This window comes from Tursiops truncatus, chromosome 19, assembly GCF_011762595.2.
Source record: "Tursiops truncatus isolate mTurTru1 chromosome 19, mTurTru1.mat.Y, whole genome shotgun sequence".
Taxonomy (NCBI): domain Eukaryota; kingdom Metazoa; phylum Chordata; class Mammalia; order Artiodactyla; family Delphinidae; genus Tursiops; species Tursiops truncatus.
In genome coordinates, this window is record NC_047052.1 from 14,844,735 (window position 1) to 14,868,218 (window position 23,484).

Genomic DNA, 23,484 nt, shown 5'->3' on the forward strand with positions numbered 1-23,484 from the left:
GCTCAAATAAGCGGAAGAGGTTATTCTAGTCCCCGCCCACCTTCCCTGGCCCTGACCGGAAGCCCTAGGGTCACTTCCGCCCCTATAAATATGACCGATCTCTTTAACTTCTCCTTCCCACATTCCACCTAGAGGCGGGGCGTCGCCTCTTAGACTAAGCGTGATTGGTCGTCAGGAGACTCGGAAGTGCCTCTGATCAGAGCCGCAGAGAAAGACAGTCTAGCCTTGTAAGCGTTCTGTCCCGCACTAGGAACGGGCGTTTTTCGGGCTGCTCTCGATGGTATCTTTGGACGGATAGAGGGGGCCGCGCAAAGTCTTATGGGACAATAATGGCGGCTTTCAAGGTGCGGATATTGGCTCTCTGAGGCGGTCTGAGCGAGGAGTGGCTGCGCCAGCGCCCCAGAATCCGGGACAGAAGGTCCCGAGAGTCGGGCTTGGTGAGGTGAGTGTCCATTCTTCATTTCCGACCTTTTCTTCGCCAATCGTGGCGGCTCCAAGCGGCGGATATCGGCCCCTCGCTCAGGTTCGGGCCCAGGTTTGGAAAGTCTTGTCCCTGTCACCCAACTTGCGTTACTCACCTTAGGGATGCTGCCTAGGTCCTGCAAGACCGGCCTTTCTCCTTGCTCAGGTCAGATCCAGCTTCCTGGCCTGGCCTCGCAGAAGTCCAGGGATGCTGCCCGGGGGGTCACCCTGCTCACTTCCTATTAGTCCACTCCCAGACGGACACCGAGCCCAGCAGGGCTCCTTTTGTCTTCCTCTTCTCTGTCACAGTGGTATCTCTACCAGGTGATATCTTTTACTAGAATGTCAGCTCCAAAAAGGTCGGGAGTTTTGTCTGATTTGTTCTCTTCTTTATCTCTAATGCCCAGAACAGCGATCGGCTCACAGAAAGCACTCAGTAATTGTTGAATGAATGTATCCAGTTTTTTCTTCATTATTTTTCTTGTACCTCTTGTGGCTTCTTTGCCACTAATTATTCTTCACAAGCCAACACTTAGCTTCTTATTTACTTTTCTCAGCTGTTAGTTGACCTGTTTGTCAGACTCCTTTTCCTGTGCTGCTGGCATCTTTCTTTGTTGTCCCTAGAAATTTCTGGCTCCCTGTTTCCTTTAATCAGTTTCAACTCATTCATTCATTTATTCCTCAAACGTTTATTTTGCTAGGCACTGGGCAAAGCAGTCAACAAGACAGACAAGGTTCTCTCTCCTGCATAAAATGACATTCTAGAAGTATATTTTCTAGTTCAGACTACTGAGCAGAACATGCAAATCCTACCTTCCTGTTTAGATTTCCTCACATGAATACAGATGTCACCAATAGGTAGCTTTCCCTTTTCTCTTCTGCCTGATGGCATTTTAAAAAATGCAACTGTTGTTCATACTATATGTTCAGTCTGTTTAACAATATTCTTCTATAGAGCTGTGTATGTTAATTAGAGCTGGGTGAAACATTCTGGATTCTGGTGGTACCCTATCCCTTGACAGTTCTTTGCTTTACTGGCTTGTTGGAATGAGGGAAATTATTCAAGCACTCAGAATAAGTAGATTGTGTATAGTGGGAGGTAAAGAGGAATTTGTTATAAGTTGAATGCCAGAAAATCCTACAGTTACCTACTTTTCAGAAATACCATTTACTAGCCTCGTGATTCTCATTATTTTTTTTTTTTTTTGGTGAACTTGAATGTTGCTAAATAGATTTCGACTGCTGTGAGAGAAGTGTTTTCTACAAAACACAATTCATTAAAGTATGGATCACATGGATGGTAGTCTTATACGTCAACAACTCTGCTATATCTGTAGTTTAAAGGAAGGGAGAGGACGAAGAACTTGTGTAAAAAAATGGTGAGGGACCCAAATCAATACCTTGGAGCACAGCAAGTGAAATAATGTAACGATGACATTTATGTAACTTTTTATGGTTACAGAGTGCTTTCACATACACTTTCATATTTGATTCTCACAATAACTCCATGGATTAGATAGAGCAAAAAGTACTTCCATTTTGCAGGTGTAGAAATTATGCCTAACCAAAGATTAAGTTATTTGCTTACAATCATGCAGGTAGAAAATGTCAAGAGCCTGGGTTCTAATTGAGGTTTCTGATTTAAAATCTAGTGGTGTTTTCCCTAAACTCCCTTTATAGATGCCATAATGCTCTAGTAAGTGTCCCTTAGTGAGGTCTGTTTTTGCCTGGATGATACCCTCTTGGATCCTGGTGTGTGTGAGTGTGTGTGTGTGTGTGTGTGTGTGTGTGTGTGTGTGTGTGTGTGTATCTGTTTCTGACGTGAGTTGGGGTGGAAGTAGGAAGATCTTTTGAGATTGTCGATGACTCGATGGACAGGTCTTGGTAAGAGGTAACTAAAGGAGTTCTGATCTTGAGGGGAGGTCAACCCCCCAGAGATCCATATACCTACGGTTATTCTGGGATGTAGCAGAGCCAAGCCTTTTCCCTTCTTATGTCTGATATCAAATGGTTTGTTTTCCTTCCAGAGAAATCCCAGAGCCTGTCATGGAGGACACCAGCGAGGATGCCTCGATCCATCGATTGGAAGGCACTGATGTGGACTCCCAGGTTGGCGGTCTTATTTTCAAGACCAAAAGTGCATCTAGTGAGCAGCATGTCTTCAAGGCCCCTGCTCCCCGCCCTTCATTGCTGGGACTAGACTTGTTGGCTTCCCTGAAAAGGAGGGAGAGAGAGGAGAAGGATGATGGGGAGGACAAGAAGAAGTCCAGAATCTCTTCCTATAAGGACTGGGAAGAGAGCAAGGACGACCAGAAGGATGCTGAGGAGGAGGGCAGTGACCAGGCTGGCCACAGTAGCCGGAAAGACAGGTAAGAGCCTTCGGGTGGACTGCCCCAAAGGGAATGAAAACGGAGGCCAGAAAATAGCATCTCATGTTTATCTCTCAGTTTTCTTGTTGGACATTTAGGACTTTATGATTTTACTGTGATTCTATAACATTGAGGCTAGATAAGAATTGGTATTTTCTTCAGATCTGGGGGAAGATTCAAAGGCACCTAAAGAGTAGATGATGGAGGTTAGAAGCACTTACGGTTGTTGCCATATGCAAACCTGCCGTACCAGGGAGATAAAGTGGAAAAGGCCAGATCACATATTTGGCCTGGCCAAAGGTTTGGGGCAGGTTTTTCTTCCATGGATAAGCCCTTTACCAGCTGCCCTCCCTGTTTCAGACATTATCGATCTGCTCGGGTAGAGACTCCATCCCATCCTGGTGGTGTGAGTGAAGAGTTTTGGGAACGCAGTCGGCAGAGAGAGCGGGAGTGGCGGGAACATGGTGTCTACGCCTCGTCCAAAGAAGAAAAGGATCGGAAGAAGGAGAGGTCGAGGGATCGAGACTGTGACCGCAAGAGAGACAGAGGTAAACTGCCCAGCAGAGTTCCTAGTGCCTGATAAGCACCTGAATTAACATGTCGGCCTTTTCCTGTTGTGGGAGTTTTTATAACACCCGTTAATTAGGGAACTCCATTTTCATGTCAGCCTGGTTGGTTTTGACTCTGTTGGTATTGGGATTAGCAGGCAGTTTAAGAAAAGAGCTGTTACTTGCAACATAGCTGCTTTGCTTGAGTGTGTGGTCCTCATTTTATCCGGAAAATTGGTGATAAAGGTGAAAATGGGTAATATGTTTGAGAAATCAGTTGACACTAGTGTTGGTGAGAGAAAAAGGACGGTGCTGTGGATCAAAGCTAGACGTAAAATCCAATACTGGCTTTCCTCAGTGTTGTTTGATTTCTGTAGCTTGTAGGCTTGTAACTATTAAATAACTATTCATTATAGACTTGTAACTACTCTTTTTTGAATTCTTGCAGGAAAATAACTTACTGTGAGTTTGAAACTTTCTAGCCAGTAACTAATTTTTGCCCTTGAAAGAATGGGGATATGTGAGTTTCAGGAGCCCATGGATCGCATTAGAGCAGTGAGGTTGCACCTGTGAGTGAGTGGGGAGGCCTGTCCTTTCTCTAGGGTGAAGATGGGTGGAAGTTAGGATGGGACACCTGTTTTCTAAGCTCTGCCGGTGACTCCTCACAGATGAGCGGGATAGAAACAGGCACAGCAGCAGGTCGGAGCGAGATGGAGGGTCAGAGCGCAGCGGCAGAAGAAACGAACCTGAGAGCCCCCGACACCGGCCTAAAGGTAGTCTGAGCTGTTGCTTGTGGTGGTTTGAGAGAGCCAAGTGTATGAGAGGCAGGGTGAGTGACTCTCATCCTCAGTGGAACTGGGTTGGAATTCCTGATTTCACCATGAATTTCTGGGAATACTTGGTTCTGAGTCAGTTGATTCAGTTGGGAAGGCTGTGGACTTCTCTGTGGACACAGATATGCTCCCTTAACATGATTTGCCAGTTTGCTGAGTGGCCAGTTTTCCAAATGGTAGGAAAGAATAGGGAGCTGGGGGTGGGTGGAGTAGGGGCAGAAGAAAGTTTTAATACAAAGAAATATGTACATTCAAGAGGGATGTGATTGCAGAGATAAATTGGATATTCCTTAAAATGTTGTTATGAGCACAGATGAAAACTGGGACATTAAAATTCAGATCTCTTTAAAAGCTGTCAAAACCATCTTATCCGTTGCAAATAGGTGCAAAGTTTATAAATAGTAAAAGAAATTTGGTGAATTGACTTTCACCTAATGGCTCTGTAGCCGTGTCTTAGGCGTTCCCTGTGGATGTGTCTTTTGTGGCCCAGATGCAGCCACCCCTTCAAGGTCTACCTGGGATGAGGAGGACAGTGGCTATGGCTCCTCCAAGCGCTCACAGTGGGAATCGCCCTCCCCAACACCTTCCTATCGGGATTCTGAGCGGAGTCATCGGCTGTCCAGTCGAGATAGGGACAGGTGACGTTCTGGGTGGTGCAGTCCAGGTTCTCTGGGTGGGCGGCACAGGGTGGGCGTGATTGGGGCTGGGAGGGCAGATGGTGGCTGGGGAACACATCTCAGCTTAGTGACTATTTAGTGAGGCTGGTTATACTGTTTCCCAGGTCTGTGAGGAGCAGGTACTCGGATGACACACCTCTGCCAACCCCATCCTACAAATACAATGAGTGGGCCGATGACAGAAGACATCTGGGGTCCACCCCACGTCTGTCCAGGGGCCGAGGTAAGGCAGGGTGGAAGTGGGAAGCAGGAAGCAGGGTCGCTTTTCCTGGTGGGGCTGGGCAAAGCCGGGCTGGGGCTGTGCTGCTCGGCAGGTCTGTGTGAGGCCACTGGGGATGAGCTGGGACCGTGCAGACTGACCTGCTACGTGTTCTCCCGCAGGGAGACGTGAGGATGGCGAAGAAGGAATTTCATTCGACACAGAAGAGGAGCGGCAGCAATGGGAGGATGACCAGAGGGTAAAAACTACATCTTTGAGGGACTGAATGAGGGGTGGTGGCCATCTGTCAGTGAGTAGGTGACCGAGGGTGTCTGAGCACAAGGGTCATGGGTTACACTGTAGTGGAACCGGACGTTGAGCCACGTTCAGTCTCGAAGCCATGGAATCTCTTTCCAGGCAAAGGCTCTGTGGTCAAACTTCTCACCAAATGCAGGTCAGACTTAACTTTTCCGGCTGTGTGCTGGTGCCACCGTGTGGTAAACGTAAGAAGCGCCGTCATGGTGGACTGTGCTGTAAACTGCTTCTCCTCTAGGTGGCTCGTCTTACAGCCTCTCTTGTGTCTCTCACGAGGATTGCTATGCTGCACCAGTGACTTCTTACCAAACACGTCCTCCCCTTCTGGCCACGTCTTGCACAGAAACTCGATCTGCGCCTTGTTCTTATTGCTTTGTCTCTTGTGCCTCAGCAAGCTGACCGGGATTGGTACATGATGGATGAGGGATACGATGAGTTCCACAACCCCCTGGCCTACTCCTCTGAGGACTACGTGAGGAGGCGGGAGCAGCATCTGCACAAACAGAAGCAGAAGCGCATTTCGGCTCAGCGGAGGCAGATCAATGAGGTGAGGCTGCCCACAGCAGGTGGAGCAGATTCAGCTGGAGAAGCGGCAGGTCACATGCACCTGCCAACGGCACAGCTTGTCTCCCCGCTGCTGAAGTCATAGACTTAGCGATTCCTCTGGAGGCAGAGGGGTGGGCAGGGAACTTATCAGTAACTTAAGAAAAACCCAACCCAAATCATGACTTCCGTCTTCTGCAGTAGTTCCTGGAGGGGTGCTGTTGATGGGAACTGGGAGGTCAGGCCCCGGCTCTGTGGTGTGTCCTTTGTGTCTCTCAGCGGGGCCAGGGACAGTCACCGTTTGTGTATCCATATAGAGGTTCTGCCTTAGATACAACGGGTTGCTTCTGGGAAGAGTACTGCAGGTGGTTTGGGATCAGCGATTCTTCTGTCTAAGGAGCTGCAGGGTAGAGAGGCCCGTGACATCTCTGCAGCCCCTGTGGCCCTTCTGTCAGGACCCTCTGCGTGGCCTCACCTGGGACCTTTCAGGATGGCCTTGCAGTTGCAGTCTTAACGTGGCCTCCCGTTGTGTCCTCACAGGATAACGAACGCTGGGAGACCAACCGCATGCTCACCAGCGGGGTGGTGCATCGGCTGGAGGTGGACGACGACTTTGAAGAGGACAGTGCAGCCAAGGTCCATCTGATGGTGCATAACCTGGTGCCTCCCTTTCTGGACGGGCGCATCGTCTTCACCAAGCAGGTGAGGGTCCTCTGTTGTCAGAGAGAAGAACGCTCAGAGAAGCCTGAAATGGGGAAAGAAAGAAAGAGAAAGGAAAGGAGAGGAAAAATGCCCCATCATGATAGGGGTAGGGTAGCAACCCTTCGTTTACCAGGGCCAGTACGAAGTGGACCTTTGTGTTGAGTTTAATGGTCAGTGCAGAATTTCTCTTTTTCCTCAACCTCCTGCAGCCAGAGCCTGTGATTCCAGTCAAGGACGCCACTTCTGACCTGGCCATTATCGCTAGAAAAGGCAGTCAAACGGTGCGGAAGCACAGGGAGCAAAAGGAACGCAAAAAGGTTGGTTTCTCGTCTTCTAGGGCCAGAGAGTATCTGCCTATTTTTTTGTTTTTTTTTCTTTTTTCTTCTTTTTAAAGATCATGTTCCACCTCACAGGTAGGGTTCCTATTGGCAGTTAGAGGAAACTCATTGAGCAAGAAACAGCCCTTGTGGGAGGGTATTGCATTCCTCCTCCAGGGCCTCAGTTAAGATAATCCGGGGCCTGGTTTCTCAGGAGCTTCAGACATAAGATTGGGAGGCACGGCTCGGTGCCACTGCTACCTTGTGGGAACTTACTGCCTGCTAGATGAAGCCTGTTGTCAGATGGGACTGATTTTCCATGGACCACAGTTGTGTCACGGGATGGAGCAGATTGACTTTTTGTGTCTTTTTCAGGCTCAACACAAACACTGGGAATTGGCTGGAACCAAACTGGGAGATATAATGGGTGTCAAAAAAGAGGAAGAGCCGGATAAAGCTCTGACAGAGGACGGTAAAGTGGACTACAGGTAGGAGTCTCGCCAGCAGCAGGTGTCTCTGAAGATGGGGCCTCAAGGGGTCTGATAGGATTCGTCACTCACCAATAGGAAAATGATGTCATTTTGAGTCTCTGGTCCCTTCCTCCTGGTCTTTTCGACTTTTCTGAGATAACATTCCTACTGTCGCCCCTGATACTGCAGGAGCTTCTTCTGTGCCAGGCAGCACCACAGAACTCACAGATATTCAGTCATTGGATTCTCATGACAGTCCCATGGGACAGGTGTAATCTTTCCCATTTTTCATGCGAGGAGGATGAGGTCCAGGGAGGTTAAGTAACTTGTTTGAGGTTACCCAGCTAGAAATGGTGGAGTGCGGATCACACCCAGACAGTCTAGTTTCAGAGCCCACACTCTTAGCCACTCTGCCAGAGTGCCTTTCAGATGCTCAGTGTGAGAAAGTGTGCTTTGCACCCTTAGATTTTAGTTCAATCTAAGGAAGAACTATTTTTAATAGAGGTTTGAGAATAGAAAGGATTGTCTTCTCAGGTAGTGACTTCCCCATTCATAGAGGTATTTAAGCAGATGTTGGATAACTGCTTATTGGGCTTTCCTCATTGTGTAGGTGGCTGAACTCAAATGTCCCTTCTGAATCTCATTGAACACTCTGAAATCCTACAAAATTGTCATCTGAGTTAATAATTCTCTATAACCCTGTGAGAAGTGAGAAGTTGGTGCTATTGATCAGCCCTTATTAGTTTCTAGTTAATTTAATCCCATAGGTGTTAATTGTTAGCTGACCAGGAATGACTGGGATGTTAGAAACAGGAAGTTTGACAGAGCGTGGGCTCAAATCTGATGGAGGAAAAGTCTCTTGGGGAAGGGATGGGTGGAGACTGTAGACTAATGTAGGTAAGGTAGGACTGGTACCTTTTTCGCTCTGCAGCCTGGGGATGTACGTGTGTCGGATACTTGAGCGCTTTCAGTGGAAGCTGTAGGTAAACGTCAAGTGGGATTGTTCTCACAGTTCTTTAAAAATAAAGCCTTATGGACTCTGCTGTCCCACCAAGAGGTGGGAGGGAGTCTGACCTTGGTCATGACTGTAACCACAACTCCTCTTTTCAGCCTGTTAAGTGTGGTGCTGACATTGCCCAGGGTTGTTCCATATAAGGTGATGACCTGTGGATTTCAGCTTCTCTTCTGGCTGAAGTCTTTCAGGGCAGAGGATTTGCCACTCGTTGATCTGTAGCTCCTCTGAGCCCTCTGCAGCTGTGTGTCCTGGGGGCATTGAGCAGGTTTTGGACGATGGATTCTCAGACAGCAGTCTGGTCCCTTAGGACAGAGGAGATGAGCAGCACCTGGCAGCTGTGGCGTCTCAAAGATTTACTGCATATTTGAAGCAGTGCTCACTTCTGGGTGTAGGAAGCAGGGCAGTAACCCAGTCAGGAGAGAAGATGTGGGAAGCCGTGCAGGGCGCTTAGGCTGCTGTGTGTTCTCAGGACAGAGCAGAAGTTTGCAGACCACATGAAGAAAAAGAGCGAAGCCAGCAGTGAATTCGCAAAGAAGAAGTCTATTCTGGAGCAGAGGCAGTACCTGCCCATCTTTGCTGTGCAGCAGGAACTGCTCACGATTATCAGGTAACTGTGTCCACCCCGGGTCGGGATTCCACTGTTGAATCAGGTGTCCCATTTTCTCCTGTGTGTACTCTGCAGCTCTTTTTCTTTTGGGTATGACAGCTGATGGAGAAGGGAAAGGATTTTTTCCCCTCACTTGGGTGCCCTGGGCTACCCTGCTTGAAGTAAGCAAGATGGCATCGTTTTGTTTTAGTTCATTTGTTTAAACCATATTGTCTTCCACACTTTTTAGAGGGTGTTTCAGTATAAGACCGTTTTCCCAGGGAAATCCTCCTCCCTGCACAGGCGTGCTCCTTGGATAGCTACAGGTGGGAGTAGGAGGTGGCCTTCCACTCGGGCCGATTCACCCTTTATCTTCTCTTCCTTGCAGAGATAATAGCATCGTGATCGTGGTTGGGGAGACAGGGAGTGGTAAGACCACTCAGCTGACCCAGTACCTGCATGAAGACGGTTACACGGACTATGGGATGATCGGGTGCACCCAGCCCCGCCGTGTGGCTGCCATGTCAGTGGCGAAGAGAGTCAGTGAAGAGATGGGGGGCAACCTTGGTGAGGAGGTGAGTGGGCGCAAGCACTGAGCTGTGTCGTTCTTGCCCGGTAGCTTCTGTCATTTGGGCTGATCTGCTGAGGCCTGGACCCAGCTCGGGGTGTGCAAGGGCGACTGGGCGCCCAGAGCTTCTGAGCGGTCTCTCTGGCCTCCAGGTGGGTTATGCCATCCGTTTCGAAGACTGCACTTCAGAAAGCACCTTGATCAAGTACATGACTGATGGAATCCTGCTGCGAGAGTCCCTCCGGGAAGCGGACCTGGATCACTACAGCGCCATCATCATGGATGAGGCCCACGAGCGCTCCCTCAACACCGACGTGCTCTTTGGGCTGCTCCGGGAGGTGAGGGCTGCGGGTCCAGCCTCTGTGCCTGTGGGGCTTGGACCACCGCCCTGCCAGGAGTTAGTGACGAGGCACTCCAGGCAGGCTGGGGTCTAGCCTGGGGAAGCTGAGGGGGTCTTTGACAGGCCGAGTTGCCCCTGAGGCCCTTGGCTGCGGGGTTCAGAGCTGGTGGTGGTTTACTCTGTTCTTGCTCAGCTGAGTGACCCGTGGTTCTCCTGGCTGTGGCTCCACGGATTCAGTTCAGGATTGTTAGGAATCTAATGAGCCATCCGTCAGCTTTGACTTCTGTTTCATTTGGTAGTGATGCTGATGAGACTGGAGGGCAGAAGCCAAGGGTCCCAAAACTGTGGGGAAGCCTCTGACTGACTTCTTCTTTTAGGTGGTGGCTCGGCGCTCAGACCTGAAGCTCATCGTCACATCGGCCACCATGGATGCAGAGAAATTTGCTTCCTTTTTTGGGAATGTCCCCATCTTCCATATCCCTGGTCGTACCTTCCCTGTTGACATCCTCTTCAGCAAGGTACTGAGGCCCTGTTTTGGAACTGCCCTGACCCTTGATGAGGAGCTGGTTGGGGGATGTGGAGTGGCACACTGAGTCGGGAGAGGTTTTGTGGGGACCCTGGGAGCCTGCGGCTATAGGGCTTGGAGGCGAAGGGCTGCACTCTGGGGAGGTTTCGCTTGGTTGTTTCTTTGGAGTGGACGTGCAGGGCTCAGGGAGGGCCATCAGGCCTGTCTGCAGGTGCGGCAGCCCTGAGAGTTCATCGGCTCTAGCCCCTGACCAGAACTGGGTCACCAGTTCCCAGTGGGGGCTTGGCCTGCATTCCCTCTCACGGTGTCCCTCACTGGTTTGCAGACCCCCCAGGAGGATTATGTGGAGGCCGCAGTGAAGCAGTCTCTGCAGGTGCATCTGTCGGGGGCCCCCGGGGACATCCTTATCTTCATGCCTGGCCAAGAGGACATCGAGGTGTGTGCCTCGGTCATGACTGGGATGAACGGGTGTGTCCTTCCTGTGAGAACTGGGGGATCTGTGTCTCACAGCTCCTCTCTGTGCCCTCAGGTGACCTCAGACCAGATTGTGGAGCATCTGGAAGAACTGGAGAACGCGCCCGCCTTGGCTGTGCTGCCCATCTATTCCCAGCTGCCTTCTGACCTCCAGGCCAAAATCTTCCAGAAGGTGAGATGGGTCCCCACCTTGGGATTCCCCCAGACTCCCCCAAAGGAGGGCAAGAGGGAGGGTGTTACTTTTCTGGCATGGGTGGGGTGTACTTTTCTCCTTGTGGGGTTTTTCCTACCTGAAGGCCTACAGCCTTCCCTCCATGAGTGTCCTGTCCGGCTCCAGGCTCCGGATGGCGTTCGGAAGTGTATTGTTGCCACCAACATTGCTGAGACCTCTCTGACTGTCGATGGCATCATGTTTGTTATTGATTCTGGTTATTGTAAACTAAAGGTAAGAGGAGACAGGCACCGGGGCCCTGGGCCTTCACCCAAAGCTAACTCAGCCAAGGGGGTGGGAAGGCAGGCCCTGGGTCCTTGGCCCTCAAACGACGATTGCTCATGGAAGTGGTGGTGGTGGTTATTGAGTGCTGGTTTTGCCATGTGCTTGATTCATTCCATCCTTGTGATAACTCGAGGTAGACACACAGTTTACATAGCTCGATAGAGATTGCGGAGCTGGAAATTTCTTGAGGTTCCTGGTTCCGAAAGATGGCTGCTTACATCGCTAAGACACTTCATTCTGTGATGTGTAGCAACCAGGGTTTGTCTTTGTCTCAAGCCTGCCTCCCTTTTTCCCCTCACTCTGTCCTTAGTCAGGTCCTTACTGTCCCCTCCTAGGTCTTCAACCCCAGGATTGGCATGGATGCTCTGCAGATCTACCCCATCAGCCAGGCCAATGCCAACCAGAGGTCGGGGCGAGCCGGCAGGACGGGCCCAGGTCAGTGTTTCAGGTAGGAGCCCTGTGCTAGCCTGCTTTCTGGGGTGGAGCCTCAGCTGGGGTGGGAAGGCTTGGACTGTGATCCTGCAGAGAGGTGATCCCTGAGGCTGGGAACCAATGGTGGGGCAGCCACTTGTTGGTCCTCTCATCACATGCTGCTGAGTGGAAGAAGCTGCCTTCCCAGGCAGCCCTGAAGTCTGAGCAGCCTTGGGTTTTAGGAAGACCTGTGTTGAAGGTATCTGCAGCGGATGACCAGTGATTACAGTGTGCCTCCTCCCAGAAGATAAATGTGAACAAATTACAGCACCGGTTCTTTTTTTCCTCCTCCAATTACTCTCTCTCTCTTTTTTGTTCCGATATGTAAAAATAATGTATTAACTATAGAAATTCAGAAAATCTAGAAAAATATAAAGAAAAAAAACCCCAGCCATAATTCTAGTCCCAGGCTCACTGGTTCCAGAAATGAAACAAGTACATAGGAGACTCCAGCAGAATGGTGAATTGGCAGGACTGAGCTTTGAGTAGGTGGAGATTCGTGATTGTAAGGGGAAGGGGGAGGTGGGGGAAAGAAATGAGGACTTCTCCTCCTTACCTGTGGCTCTCATCTGCACTGCCTCTTCTGGGTGCACAAGCCCAGTGTTGGTCCCTGTGTAGACAGCTGGGCATATTTGAGGGGCTCAGCCGGGCAGCATGGTGGGAAGTGCGTCAGGACTGCGTCTTCTCCACCACAGGCTCTACACCCAGAGCGCCTACAAGAATGAGCTCTTGACCACCACGGTGCCCGAGATCCAGCGGACCAACCTGGCCAACGTGGTGCTGCTGCTCAAGTCCCTGGGGGTGCAGGACCTGCTGCAGTTCCACTTCATGGACCCGCCCCCGGAGGACAACATGCTCAACTCCATGTATCAGCTCTGGATCCTCGGGGCCCTGGACAACACAGGTGCTGTGGCCCCGGGAGCCGGGCAGGGCCCCGTGGGCTCTGGCGCCTGGGTTCTCCCTCTTATGGCACTGTGTCCAGTGACCGTGCGGATTTGCTCCTCTCTCCCAGGCGGTCTGACCTCGACCGGGCGGCTGATGGTGGAGTTCCCGCTGGACCCGGCCCTGTCCAAGATGCTCATCGTGTCCTGTGACATGGGCTGCAGCTCCGAGATCCTGCTCATCGTCTCCATGCTCTCGGTCCCAGCCATCTTCTACAGGCCCAAGGTGGGAGATGCTGTCCGGCTCCTCTCCTCCCAGGGATCTCGGGAGGTTATGGGCTCAGGGAAGGTTGAGAGAGGGGAGTAGTTTCTCTCTGTGTTGTTAAGACAGAGTGGAGGGAGGGGCAGGAATCAGTTTCCAAAGAGTGGTTTTGCTGTTTTATGTTAAGCAGGTTGGGGTAGGGGAAGGGGTGGGCAAGATCCATGGTTCTCAGGGAATGTTTTGCAGTTTTTTCTATGATGGCTGTGCCTGAGCCCTCACATTTTAGAATAAATATTTTGTTGTAAACTAATTTATTTTTCCTATATTGTCAGGGCACTATGTTGATGTGTTTTTAGTTGTGGTGAGGGTAGATGATAGTGTGAGATAGCTCTTCTCATTGGACCTGGACTTCCCTTTTTCCTTCCTAGGGCCGAGAGGAGGAGAGCGATCAAATCCGGGAGAAGTTCGCAGTCCCTGAGAGTGACCATCTGACCTACCTGAATGTCTACCTGCAGTGGAAGAACAACAATTACTCTACCATCTGGTGTAACGATCATTTCATCCATGCCAAGGCCATGCGGAAGGTGGGGGCAGTGGCCGAGACAAGCAGCACATTGGGAGGAGGGTTGGGATGCAGGGAAGGAGGGCTCCATCCTTGTCTACCTGTGTCCTGCTCTAGGTCCGGGAGGTGCGGGCTCAGCTCAAGGACATCATGGTGCAGCAGCGGATGAGCCTGGCCTCGTGTGGCACCGACTGGGACATTGTCAGAAAGTGTATCTGTGCTGCCTATTTCCACCAGGCAGCCAAGCTCAAGGTGAGCCTAGTGGAGCTATGGCCCCTCTGGGCCTGATACTTCTTTCGAGGGCAGAGGTCTCCTGTCTCATTGTACAGTCCTGCAGATCTGGGCTTCCCCCAAAAGCCTGTGTCAAGACAGTATTGGACTGGGTAGCGGCCCAGATGTGCAGTGTTTTGCAATGTAGCCACCTGTTGCATCTCTTCCGTAGGGAATCGGGGAGTATGTGAATATCCGGACAGGCATGCCCTGCCACCTGCACCCCACCAGCTCCCTCTTTGGAATGGGCTACACCCCAGACTACATTGTGTATCACGAGTTGGTCATGACCACCAAGGTGAGTCTTTTCCAAGGCAGCCTGTATGACTGTAGGCCCACTTGGCTGGGCCAGGCCTTTGTAATAACCCTTTGCCGCCTTCTGGGATGGGTTTTGAGCTTGGGAGGCTTAAGGCCACATGCCTTGCTTGCAGGGAAATTGAGGTTGGTTTTCAGTTGGGGGTTTGGGGAAGTTTATATGGATACACAGTTAACCTCTAGATTTCAGTGGCCTCGGCTGTGCCAGCAGGATTGTTTCCTACTTGCTGCCGCGGACAAGCAAGCCCTTTTGGTGTTGTTAGAAGGGTTTTCTGAGGGGCTGGGCCTTTTCTGTTGGACAATAGGGGCCTTTTTCTCAAGCATGGAGGAATTTGGATGGGAGAAGGGATTAGAATCCCAGTGTCTGCGGCTTTCCCTTGCCTTTTTCAGCCTCACAGGGCTAGGGGTAGGCCCTTCCCATACAGCTCCTAATTGTGGAACTGCTCTGGGAGGGACAGCTCAAAGCATTGGTCCTTCTGTGACCACCGCTTTGTGGCCCTTCTGCCTGCAGGAGTACATGCAGTGTGTGACTGCTGTGGACGGAGAGTGGCTGGCAGAGCTGGGCCCCATGTTCTACAGCGTGAAACAGGCAGGAAAGTCTCGGCAGGTAAGGATCCTGTGCTTTTCTATGGAGGATCTGTTTGTCTCTGGGATCCGCTTTCCTCTCAGCCTGGTATTAAAGACACATCGTCATCTGGCTTCCCTTCACTTCCCTGTCAAACATAAAAGTTGTGATCCAGGCAGGTTAGTCTGTCTGATCTCCCCCCACGCACTCCATTTGCTTGGTCTGCTGAGCCTTAAAAAAAAACAACTTATTATTGAAAAGTCCAAATACTCATAAAAGTGGACAGAAACAGTATAATGAGCCACGAGTTCCTCACTTAGCTTCCATAATTATCAACATTCTGCCCAACCTTGTTTCTCTTATTCCCACCCCGCTCCATACATATTGGTTTTTCCTGGAATATTTTAAAGCATACCTCAGACATTATATTTTTTCACCCGTAAACACTTGAATATGTGCCTCTAAAAGGACTTTCAAAAATTAAAACATAACCTCCATGCAAATCTTACTCAACAGAATTAATCCTTAACGTTGCTAAAGTCTCCACTTCTTATTCATGTTTCCTTTTTTATTCCAAAGATAATTTTTTATAATTGATTTGCTTGAATTTGGATCCAGGCATTGAAATTTGTCATTACATATATTAAGTCTTTTATTCTGGAACAAGCTCTGCCCCCACTCATTTTTTATGGCATTGACTTATTGGAGAAAACAGGTTGGTCATCTTGTAGAATGTTCCACGTTCTGTTTTGAGCTGATTCCTTCCTCAACGTATTTAACTTTTGCCTCTATCCTGTGTGCTTTCTGTAAGCTAGTCATTAATCTAAAGCCTTGGTTAGATTCAGATTCAGCTGTTTCGGGTAAGGATGCATAAATGCATGTGGTGCTGTGAACCTCCTTTTAGATCCAGTCAGGAGGCACATAAGGTCTGGTGGTGCCACTTTTGAAGACACTAAGATTGCTCAGTGGTCCCACCAGACCCTCCGTTATAAATTCTCTACCTACTTCTCGGTCTCCTGACAGTCTTGGTGTCCACTGGTGGCTACCAGCTGGAGGTAGGGCTGCAGAATGTTGTGGACTTTAGCTTCCCCCCTTCTCAGCATAGTCCTCCTCACACCGGGCCCGCACACATCTTCCTGTGTCCGTCCTCTCCAGCCAGATGTCATGTCTTCTCTATTTCCTGTACTTCCTGGCATGGTTATGAACTTGGTTAGAGCATGTAAGCACTTAGCAAATTGAGTGGAGGGCTGAGGCATGAGAGGGTGAGGACTCAATCATCCAATGTCTGTCTTGGATCAGTGAGCAAAGCAGGCCTCAGTGCTGGGGCAGGGAGCTGTGTGTCCCTGCCTTTGGGAGCTGGCAAGGTCTACCCAGCACCTGGCTGGCAGCAGGGAGATGGGTGCAGGCTGGCCCTCCTCACCCGCCAATCCCCAGTGACCCCAGTACCTCTCCCTTCTCTAGGAGAACCGCCGACGGGCCAAAGAGGAAGCCTCTGCCATGGAGGAGGAGATGGCACTGGCCGAGGAGCAGCTGCGGGCCCGGCGGCAGGAGCAGGAAAAGCGCAGTCCCCTGGGTAGTGTCAGGTGAGCTGTGGTCTCGGGACTCTTGTCCTGATGGAGCCCACCAGCTGGACTGGCCAGGCCCTGAGGCAGGGTCGCGATTTAAGAGAAGTTAAATGTGCAGAGGTGAATTGGTGACGAGTTGACTGTGGTCACGTGGAGACGGGAGGGTTTTGGACATACTTTCAAGGAGTGGTGATAGAGCTGCAACTCCTGGTCGTTGTTTGTTATGTTGTGATGGGGCCCAAGGTGGGCTGGAGCGGCAGAGTAGGTCTCACAGCTTTACCAACAGGCTAGGGCTTGGACATCACAGTGGAGAGGCAAGGCCAGGAGAGCCTTGGGCACCTGCGTCTGCCCTGGTGCCTGGAGTTAGACTGCACAGGTGAAGGGCATAGTCCCTGCAAGACTGCTCTCACCTCAGTCACCACCTGCAAGTTGGGGGGTACCCAGGGTCACCCTCATTTCTCACCAACTTGTTACAAATTTGGGGATCCCCATGGACTCCCTCAGGTTTGATAATTTGCTAGAATACCTCGCAGAACTCAGGAAAGTACTATACATATTACAGTTTTATTATAGCAAAAGGACACAGAACCAGCCAAAGGGAGAGATGTATAAAGTGAGGTCTGAGAGGGTCTTAGATGTGAAGTCTTCCATTGTCCTTGGGGTCATGTTACCCTCCTGGCACATTACACAGAGTATTGTCACCAGGGAAGCTCACCGGAGCTTTGGTGCCCAGAGTTTTATTGGGCAGGACCCATGTGTTGACTTAGTCTCCAACCTCTTTTCCCTCCCCAGAGTCTGGGCTGATAGCACGAGGCTCAAAGCACAGCCCTCTGTTCACAGGTTGGTTTTTCTGGCAGGGCAGCCACCATCCTGAGTCATCTCATTTGCATAAACTATCAGATGTGGTCCACCGTGAATAACAGAGACACTCCAGTCCCTTGGGAAATTCCAAGGGTCTAGAGATACTTCCAGGAACTGGGGACAAAGCCCAGCCACAGCTGGAGTGGCGGCCTGGTGAGGTGGAGGGAAGACTCCCTTCAGAGCTCACCTAGGGGATATGAATGGAATTGTTAAAAAATCTCATAACCTGCCTCAGTGGATAGGAGAAAGAGGTGCTATCTCATTCTGCTCCCGATCACACATAGGGAAGGCGAGGGGAGTGGAAGTGTGCTAGGGGCGGAGACCCTGCAGCCCCAAAGCCTGCTCACACACAGAAGCAGCAAGACCTCAGGCTCCTCGTCCTCCTGTGTGTCCTGGCCGGAGTGAGCAGCAGTGCGATTCCTAACCCCTCTTCTGTGTCTCCAGGTCTACAAAGATCTACACCCCAGGTCGGAAAGAGCAAGGGGAACCCATGACCCCTCGCCGCACACCAGCCCGCTTTGGGCTCTGAGCTGATGCTGTCCCTGAAGAGGAGGGGGGCCAGGTGTTGAGTCATGAGCCCCGTGGCTGGAGCGCCCAGGCCTGCCGACAAAACCGTTTCATCTGTGTGCTTTCATTTGTGTACATCATGGCCCTGGGGGCACCTGTTGCGGCCAGGCTCTGCCGTGGAGGAGGTGGGAGTTTCTCGGTGCAGGCGTGGGGCCGCAGAGCAGCTGCCAGGACCACAAGAGGTGGCCGGACCCACCGTATTCAAATAAACTGTCCCCGGGACACTTGGTGTATGAATGACACGGCTTTGACTATGTTTTTTAAAATTCTTGTGTAAAACAGCACAATAGACCTAGGGGGAATTATAATTTGGTTATAATTCAGGATTTGGAAATAAATTTATTGTTTGTAAAATGTTATTGTGTTTGACTCTTCTTTTCCCCTGACTGCCCTAAATCACACATTAGAGAACAGGCAGAACGCTGACTTTCCTTGGATGGATCCTTCTAGAACCTTAGCTCGCCCTTCTGTTCTCCAGGCAGTGCCTCTTAGAGGAGGGGTTGATGGGGTGGGACTCAGCTGACAGGGAAGGAGAATGGCCTGGGGCATCAGCACCTGGCAGGGCTGGGGCAAGGCGGCCATGGTGGCCAGGAAGTGGGAGGAAGGTGAGCAGCCGCGCACCCTCTGTCCTTTCCCAAGGGCGGGTTGGCTGCTCTGTCGCTCAGAATGGCTGAAGTTTCTTCCGTTATGTGTTGTGTATTCATGGAAAATAGTGTAAAATGTTGCTTATCGGTTTTCACGTAAAAGATGATGCTTACGCTAGAATCACTAGTCTTTTCTGTTGTTAAGCAGCTTCAACGGTCTGCTGAGGCGACGTCTAGTGAGGCACATGTGGCATACACAGATGCCACAAAATAAGTGGGGAGGCTCCCCGCCCCCAGCAGCTGTACCCGAATCTGCTTTGGCTTCTGGACTTTTGCCCAAGAATCTGTTTGCACTCTGTCTCCAATGCTTTCTTTTTAACTATGGACCCTTTCCATTCAGATCTACCTTCCTTCCAGCTTTAATATTCCGTTTTAATACTCTGCTCTTCACCATCTCTTCCTCAGATGATAACTGATTCTTTTTCTAGAGGTACAAAAGCGTTTCTTGGCAATGACCCGGAAGTGGATTCCTGAGACTGGTGTGAGAGAACAGTAAGGTTGTTGAACTGGACAGGGGTCCCCTGCCTTGCTCTCAGCCATGTGCGTCTACCCTTTAATGCCTACTTGAGAGGAGCAGGATACTTTAGACATCTTAGAAATATCAGCAGTTGAGGGTCTCAGGCTGAGATAGGGGGCTCATTCTGGGGACCCCAGGGCTAGCTCGCTGGGCCCTGCCTATGGCAGGAAGCTTCCTCCTCATATGGGCTGTGCAGAGGAGGCTCAAAGGCAAGTGTACGTGGCCACATGGTGGTTCTAGGGAGCTCCTCCTTCCCTTTAGTAAGGTGGCGGCTGGGGTTTGTTCTGGGTTCCTTTAGCTCAGGGGGAGAAGAATTATACTCCAGGTAGGTAGAAGAGGGTCTGTCACAAAGGATTCTGCGGCCCCCAAAGTAGCAGAATCTGAGTGACCCTCCGACTGGGTGGCTGAAGCGCTTTATTTGTAATCCCCTCTGCTAAGTCCTAGCTTTATAATCGTTTCTTTTTTGTTATTTTTTTTTTAACGTGGCTTTAGGTGCACAGCAAAATTGAGCAGGAGGTACAGAGATTTCTCCTATATCTGCTTCCCCTGCCCCCAAACCTGCACAGCCTCCCCACTATCAGCATCGCCCACCGCAGTGGTTCGATTGTTACAACTGATGAGCCTGCGCTGACACATCATTACCCCCTAAAGTCCGTAGTTTACATTAGGGGTCACCCTTGGTGTCTGTACATTCTATGGGTTAGGACAAATGCATCCACCATTATAGTTTCATACAGAGACCATGTCTTTTTAATGTCAGCTTTTAAAGAACTCACTTCTTTGGTTATTTCTTAAAGCATTAGAGGCAGGCAACATTCGGGCTCCCTGCCCTTTCTCCTACCTTTCTTCATTTCTCCAAGCCCAGCCCCTCCACTCAGCTGGGTCTCCTACCTGGCTGGGCTTGCAAGGCCACACGGCTGGGTGATGTATTGACATGGTTCTGGCTCTCCTGCCCCTTTGCTCCCCATAGCGTGCTACCTGCTTTCCTCTGGTGTAATCACACTATAGGAAGTGAAAGACAACTTTGGAAAAAGTACAACATTCAAAGTACCCAGATATTGTCCCTTTGGCCAACATATATGAAAACTTTTTGTAAATTAAAGAGACAAAATGCCTTTTTAGTAGACTGTACTGGGGATTTTAGTGACATTGAACTTTTACTTGAATAAATGGGCCACAGGCTAGAACTAGAAGCCATTTCATTAGTACCAGACCCTTCAGTCTTTGTTTTCTCTAGAAGACGTATCTTATTCTAAACCAAATGAAGGAACACAGTCAAAACAGCATTACAAACCAGACAATGACCATCACAATAGAAACCACCAGATGTGCCCATCACTCCTGCCTCACACTGCATTTCCAGAATTTGCCCTTCCCAAGGCCTAGCAGGGGCATCCTATATAACACATTGCTGCTATTAGCAGAAAATTTTCTTGGCTTTTGTTTGGCGGGGGAGGGAGGCAAGATATTTAAGAATTGCTATCAACTAGGGGGGGTTTCTTCCTTCACTTTTCCTTTCCCCTCTTCCAGAAATGCAAGCCCTTTCATTTCCTTCTCTTACTTTACCTTTAGCTATTTCAATTTTCTATAGACTAGAAATAGAAATTCTAGACATGTACTTAGTTTAACAAAATCCAGCCACAATAAAATAGTTTAGCTGTCCTTGGAGTTTGTTATAATGGAATTTTTCTTGTACTGAGCTGGCTGGGGAGAAAAATAAAATTGTTAAAAGAAGGAATATGGCAGCCAGGGAGAAAGCAGATGGCTATCTCTCCCTCCTGCCTTTGGAAAATGCATCATTTATTTCTCTTCCTCTCTTTTGGGTCTCAGGATTACTTTCCTTTCGGAGGTTTTTAGATATTTCTTTTTCTTCTTAAATTCCAGACAGAGATGGAAGGAATAAAAAAGGAACTAATTATCTCTTGTTGGTTTAAAAACAAATCCAGATAATCCAGAAGCTTGCTTTGGGAATTACAGCTCCCCTATGTATGTCAAAGAGAACTATATGTTTTAGAATTTAGGGAAAATAGGGATGAACACATTGCTGGGGACCTGAGGGGGCAGAATTGTCTGCAAGACACCACGAGCTCACTGAGGCTGCTGTGCTCATGTCTTTATTTTAGAGTTTGGGCCTGGAGATGGTAGTAGGGTTCCAAGGCTCACTCTGCCGCAGGAAGTAGACAAAACTCAATGAAACGTTAGCATCTTGTAGAATAGGCTTGGACCTTGACATATTCCGGTTAGAGCTGATCCAAGTCAAGAGAGGAATAGGAACTCACTGTCCTCTGAAAAACATGCATGGAAATGATGCTCAGGGCAAGGCGCTGATTCTAGCAATATGAGGAACCTGAGGGAACAGGGAGGAAATGACAATCTTGATTTGAGGAGAAATTAATGAAGTGATTTCCCAAGGACTAGTCTCGTGGCCAGGCAGCTCTGGTGCAGGTGACTTCTTACCTTGGGGGTACCATGGAGTCTACAGGTGGCAGAAAAGGTAGCCTTGGACTCAGGCCGAACAGGAGACCAGGGCATTCTTGTGAGGCTTCCAAAACACGTTAGAGGAGAAAAATGCCTATTCTGCCTGTTCCCTTCTTATCCTCACACCTCCCAAAAGGGACTGGGTCAGGGGAAGGGATAGGTCTGAGATAGGAGGCACTTGGGTAACATCAAAGATTCTTAAATCAGGATGAGCCTTAATTCATTTGCCTCCCCCTTTACAGAGGAGAAAACAATGATCTCTGGTCCAGAATAGCTAAGCAAAAGATTTGTTTTTTTCCCCTATTTGAATTTCCAATCCAGTGATCTCTTCAAAATACGTTTTTTTTTCTTTTTTGACCCAATGGACTAAGAAAGACAGCACCATAGTAAGTAGCAAAAGCCGCATGGTGGACATACCTGAGCAGTGGGGCATCCCGACAGACTTGGTGATGTCCATTCTTCGGCTCACATCTTGGGTTATCCCTCTCCAGTCCAAGGTGCCATACACTTTCCCCCTTGATGTGGGGTCTGTTTTGCTTGGCCATAGGGCTTTGGTACATACCCTTGAGGGCCCAGCTTTCAGCTTCTTCTCCTCTATTTCATTCTTTAGTTTCTTGTTTTCCTTTTGCAGATGGACCATTACATTGTGGAGGTGGCTGGGGAAGGAGAGGGAAGGACAGGTGGGTGTTTGGTCTGTTCCAGTTCCGTGGACGCCCAGTTCCTTCCAGAGCTCGTGCTCTCACGCATGTTCTGTGGAAATGGAGGCCTATGTGCATCCCCAGGAAGAAGCCCAGGCCTGGGGTTGGGGTGGACCCAGAATCAGCACTCCTGACCCACTGTGTCATGTCAGCTCTGGGCTAGTTTTCTTATCTGTTAGATGGGGACCATTGAGTCTGATCTGCCTTCTGGGGTTCATATAAAAATCCAGTTTGACAAATGATAGAAATTGGATTCAAAGAGCCAGAACAACTCTGATCACGTGTCCTCAGTTTCTCACAGCCATGCCTAGGAAACACTCACATCCAGTTCTGATGCCAAAGCCCAAGTTCTTTTGCCTCCCTTTGCTGAAAGGTTGAGAACACAGGGGATCCCAGCTCTGTCGAGAGCTTGGGCAAGTTACTTGTCCCCATTTTATGGAAGAAATGGCAGCTCCAGTGTAGGTGAGGGGAAAGGTAACTGAGCATACCTCCTGTGGCTCAATAAATGGCAACTGTTAATACTAACAGCCTTATTTCTCCAAACCAGTGTTGAGAGAAGTGAGTGACAGTGGGCTCTGGAACCAGGCTTCCCAAGTTGGGATTCTGACTCTGCCACTTACTGGTCAAGAGACCATGGGAAAATTATGTAGCCTGAGTTTCTCCCTTTCTTCATCCTTAAATGGGGATTATACGTGCACTGAATGTGTGAGGTATTATGAAGATTAAATAAGTTAACACATGTAAAGCACTTGGAACAGTGCTCCTCATGAGTAAGCAATAAATATTAGTTGAGCTCTTGTTATTATGATTAAAAGATGGTGTTCCTTCAAATAGGGTCAAGCAAACTCAAGAATGAGTTCTTTGTGAAACAAACAAACAAAAAACCCAAAAAACTTGCCAGAACTTGGCACAATATAAGAAAAAGCCTGGTGCCCGGCTACCTTCAGATTCTGACAATTTCTCCTTTAGTTAAATCCTTTCAGAAAGTGTTTCTGTCCTAGTGAAATATTTTATGATATTTTCTAGAGGAAATCAAGTAGAGAATTCATCCTCAACTGCTTCTCTGGGTGTATTCTCTGCCCTCTTGCTCTGTATAAATCTGGCTGGCAGTGAAGACACCCCTTCCCTTGTAGCTCTTCATGTTGTTGCCATGCTCCTTGTGCCACTGGGCCTGGAGGTAGGGTCCTCGAATGCCCTCATTCCCTGGCTCTCTGCCACTCTCTCTGGTCCACTCCTGTCAGCATCCCTGATGCTTTCAGCATCCTGTACTTTTCATCCAAGCCCTGGCCCTTCAGTTCCTTGACCTCCTTATTCCAGTGATCTTTTCTTCTCCTTCAACCCAGACGCTTTCCTATGGTCCAAGCTCAGGACACAGCTTTCTAACTGGG

The 23,484-nt window shown here is 49.5% G+C and overlaps 2 protein-coding genes across 5 annotated transcripts in view; one reads left to right on the top strand and one right to left on the bottom strand.

The window, feature by feature from the left end:
* Nucleotides 1-175: 175 nt before the first annotated feature.
* Nucleotides 176-18,113, top strand: DHX38 (DEAH-box helicase 38). Of its 4 annotated transcripts, XM_019935587.3 has the most exons (27): nt 178-442; nt 2,490-2,831; nt 3,192-3,379; nt 4,048-4,152; nt 4,703-4,850; nt 4,994-5,112; nt 5,271-5,347; nt 5,795-5,950; nt 6,487-6,648; nt 6,858-6,965; nt 7,341-7,453; nt 8,920-9,057; nt 9,425-9,611; nt 9,757-9,942; nt 10,322-10,462; nt 10,796-10,906; nt 11,000-11,116; nt 11,282-11,389; nt 11,776-11,888; nt 12,607-12,815; nt 12,924-13,078; nt 13,483-13,638; nt 13,734-13,868; nt 14,059-14,184; nt 14,713-14,808; nt 16,228-16,349; nt 17,637-18,113. In XM_019935587.3, the coding sequence occupies exons 2-27, from the start codon at nt 2,509-2,511 to the stop codon at nt 17,719-17,721; spliced, it is 3,684 nt and encodes a 1,227-aa protein (XP_019791146.1). In that variant the 5' UTR covers nt 178-442; nt 2,490-2,508; the 3' UTR covers nt 17,722-18,113. The 4 variants fall into 4 exon arrangements, with proteins under 4 accessions (XP_019791148.1, XP_019791147.1, XP_033699856.1 ...); XM_019935589.3 differs by lacking the exon at nt 16,228-16,349 and having other exon boundaries at nt 176-442; XM_019935588.3 differs by lacking the exon at nt 4,048-4,152 and having other exon boundaries at nt 176-442.
* Nucleotides 18,114-20,469: 2,356 nt separating this feature from the next.
* Nucleotides 20,470-23,484, bottom strand: part of PMFBP1 (polyamine modulated factor 1 binding protein 1) — a 52,279-nt gene continuing 49,264 nt past the window's right edge. Inside the window, exons 21-22 of the mRNA XM_073796850.1 lie at nt 21,816-22,054; nt 20,470-21,205 (exon numbers count right to left, since the gene is read on the bottom strand). Coding sequence (XP_073652951.1) covers nt 21,177-21,205; nt 21,816-22,054 — 268 coding nt within the window. The 3' untranslated portion in view covers nt 20,470-21,176. The remainder of the gene's footprint in view (nt 21,206-21,815; nt 22,055-23,484) is intronic.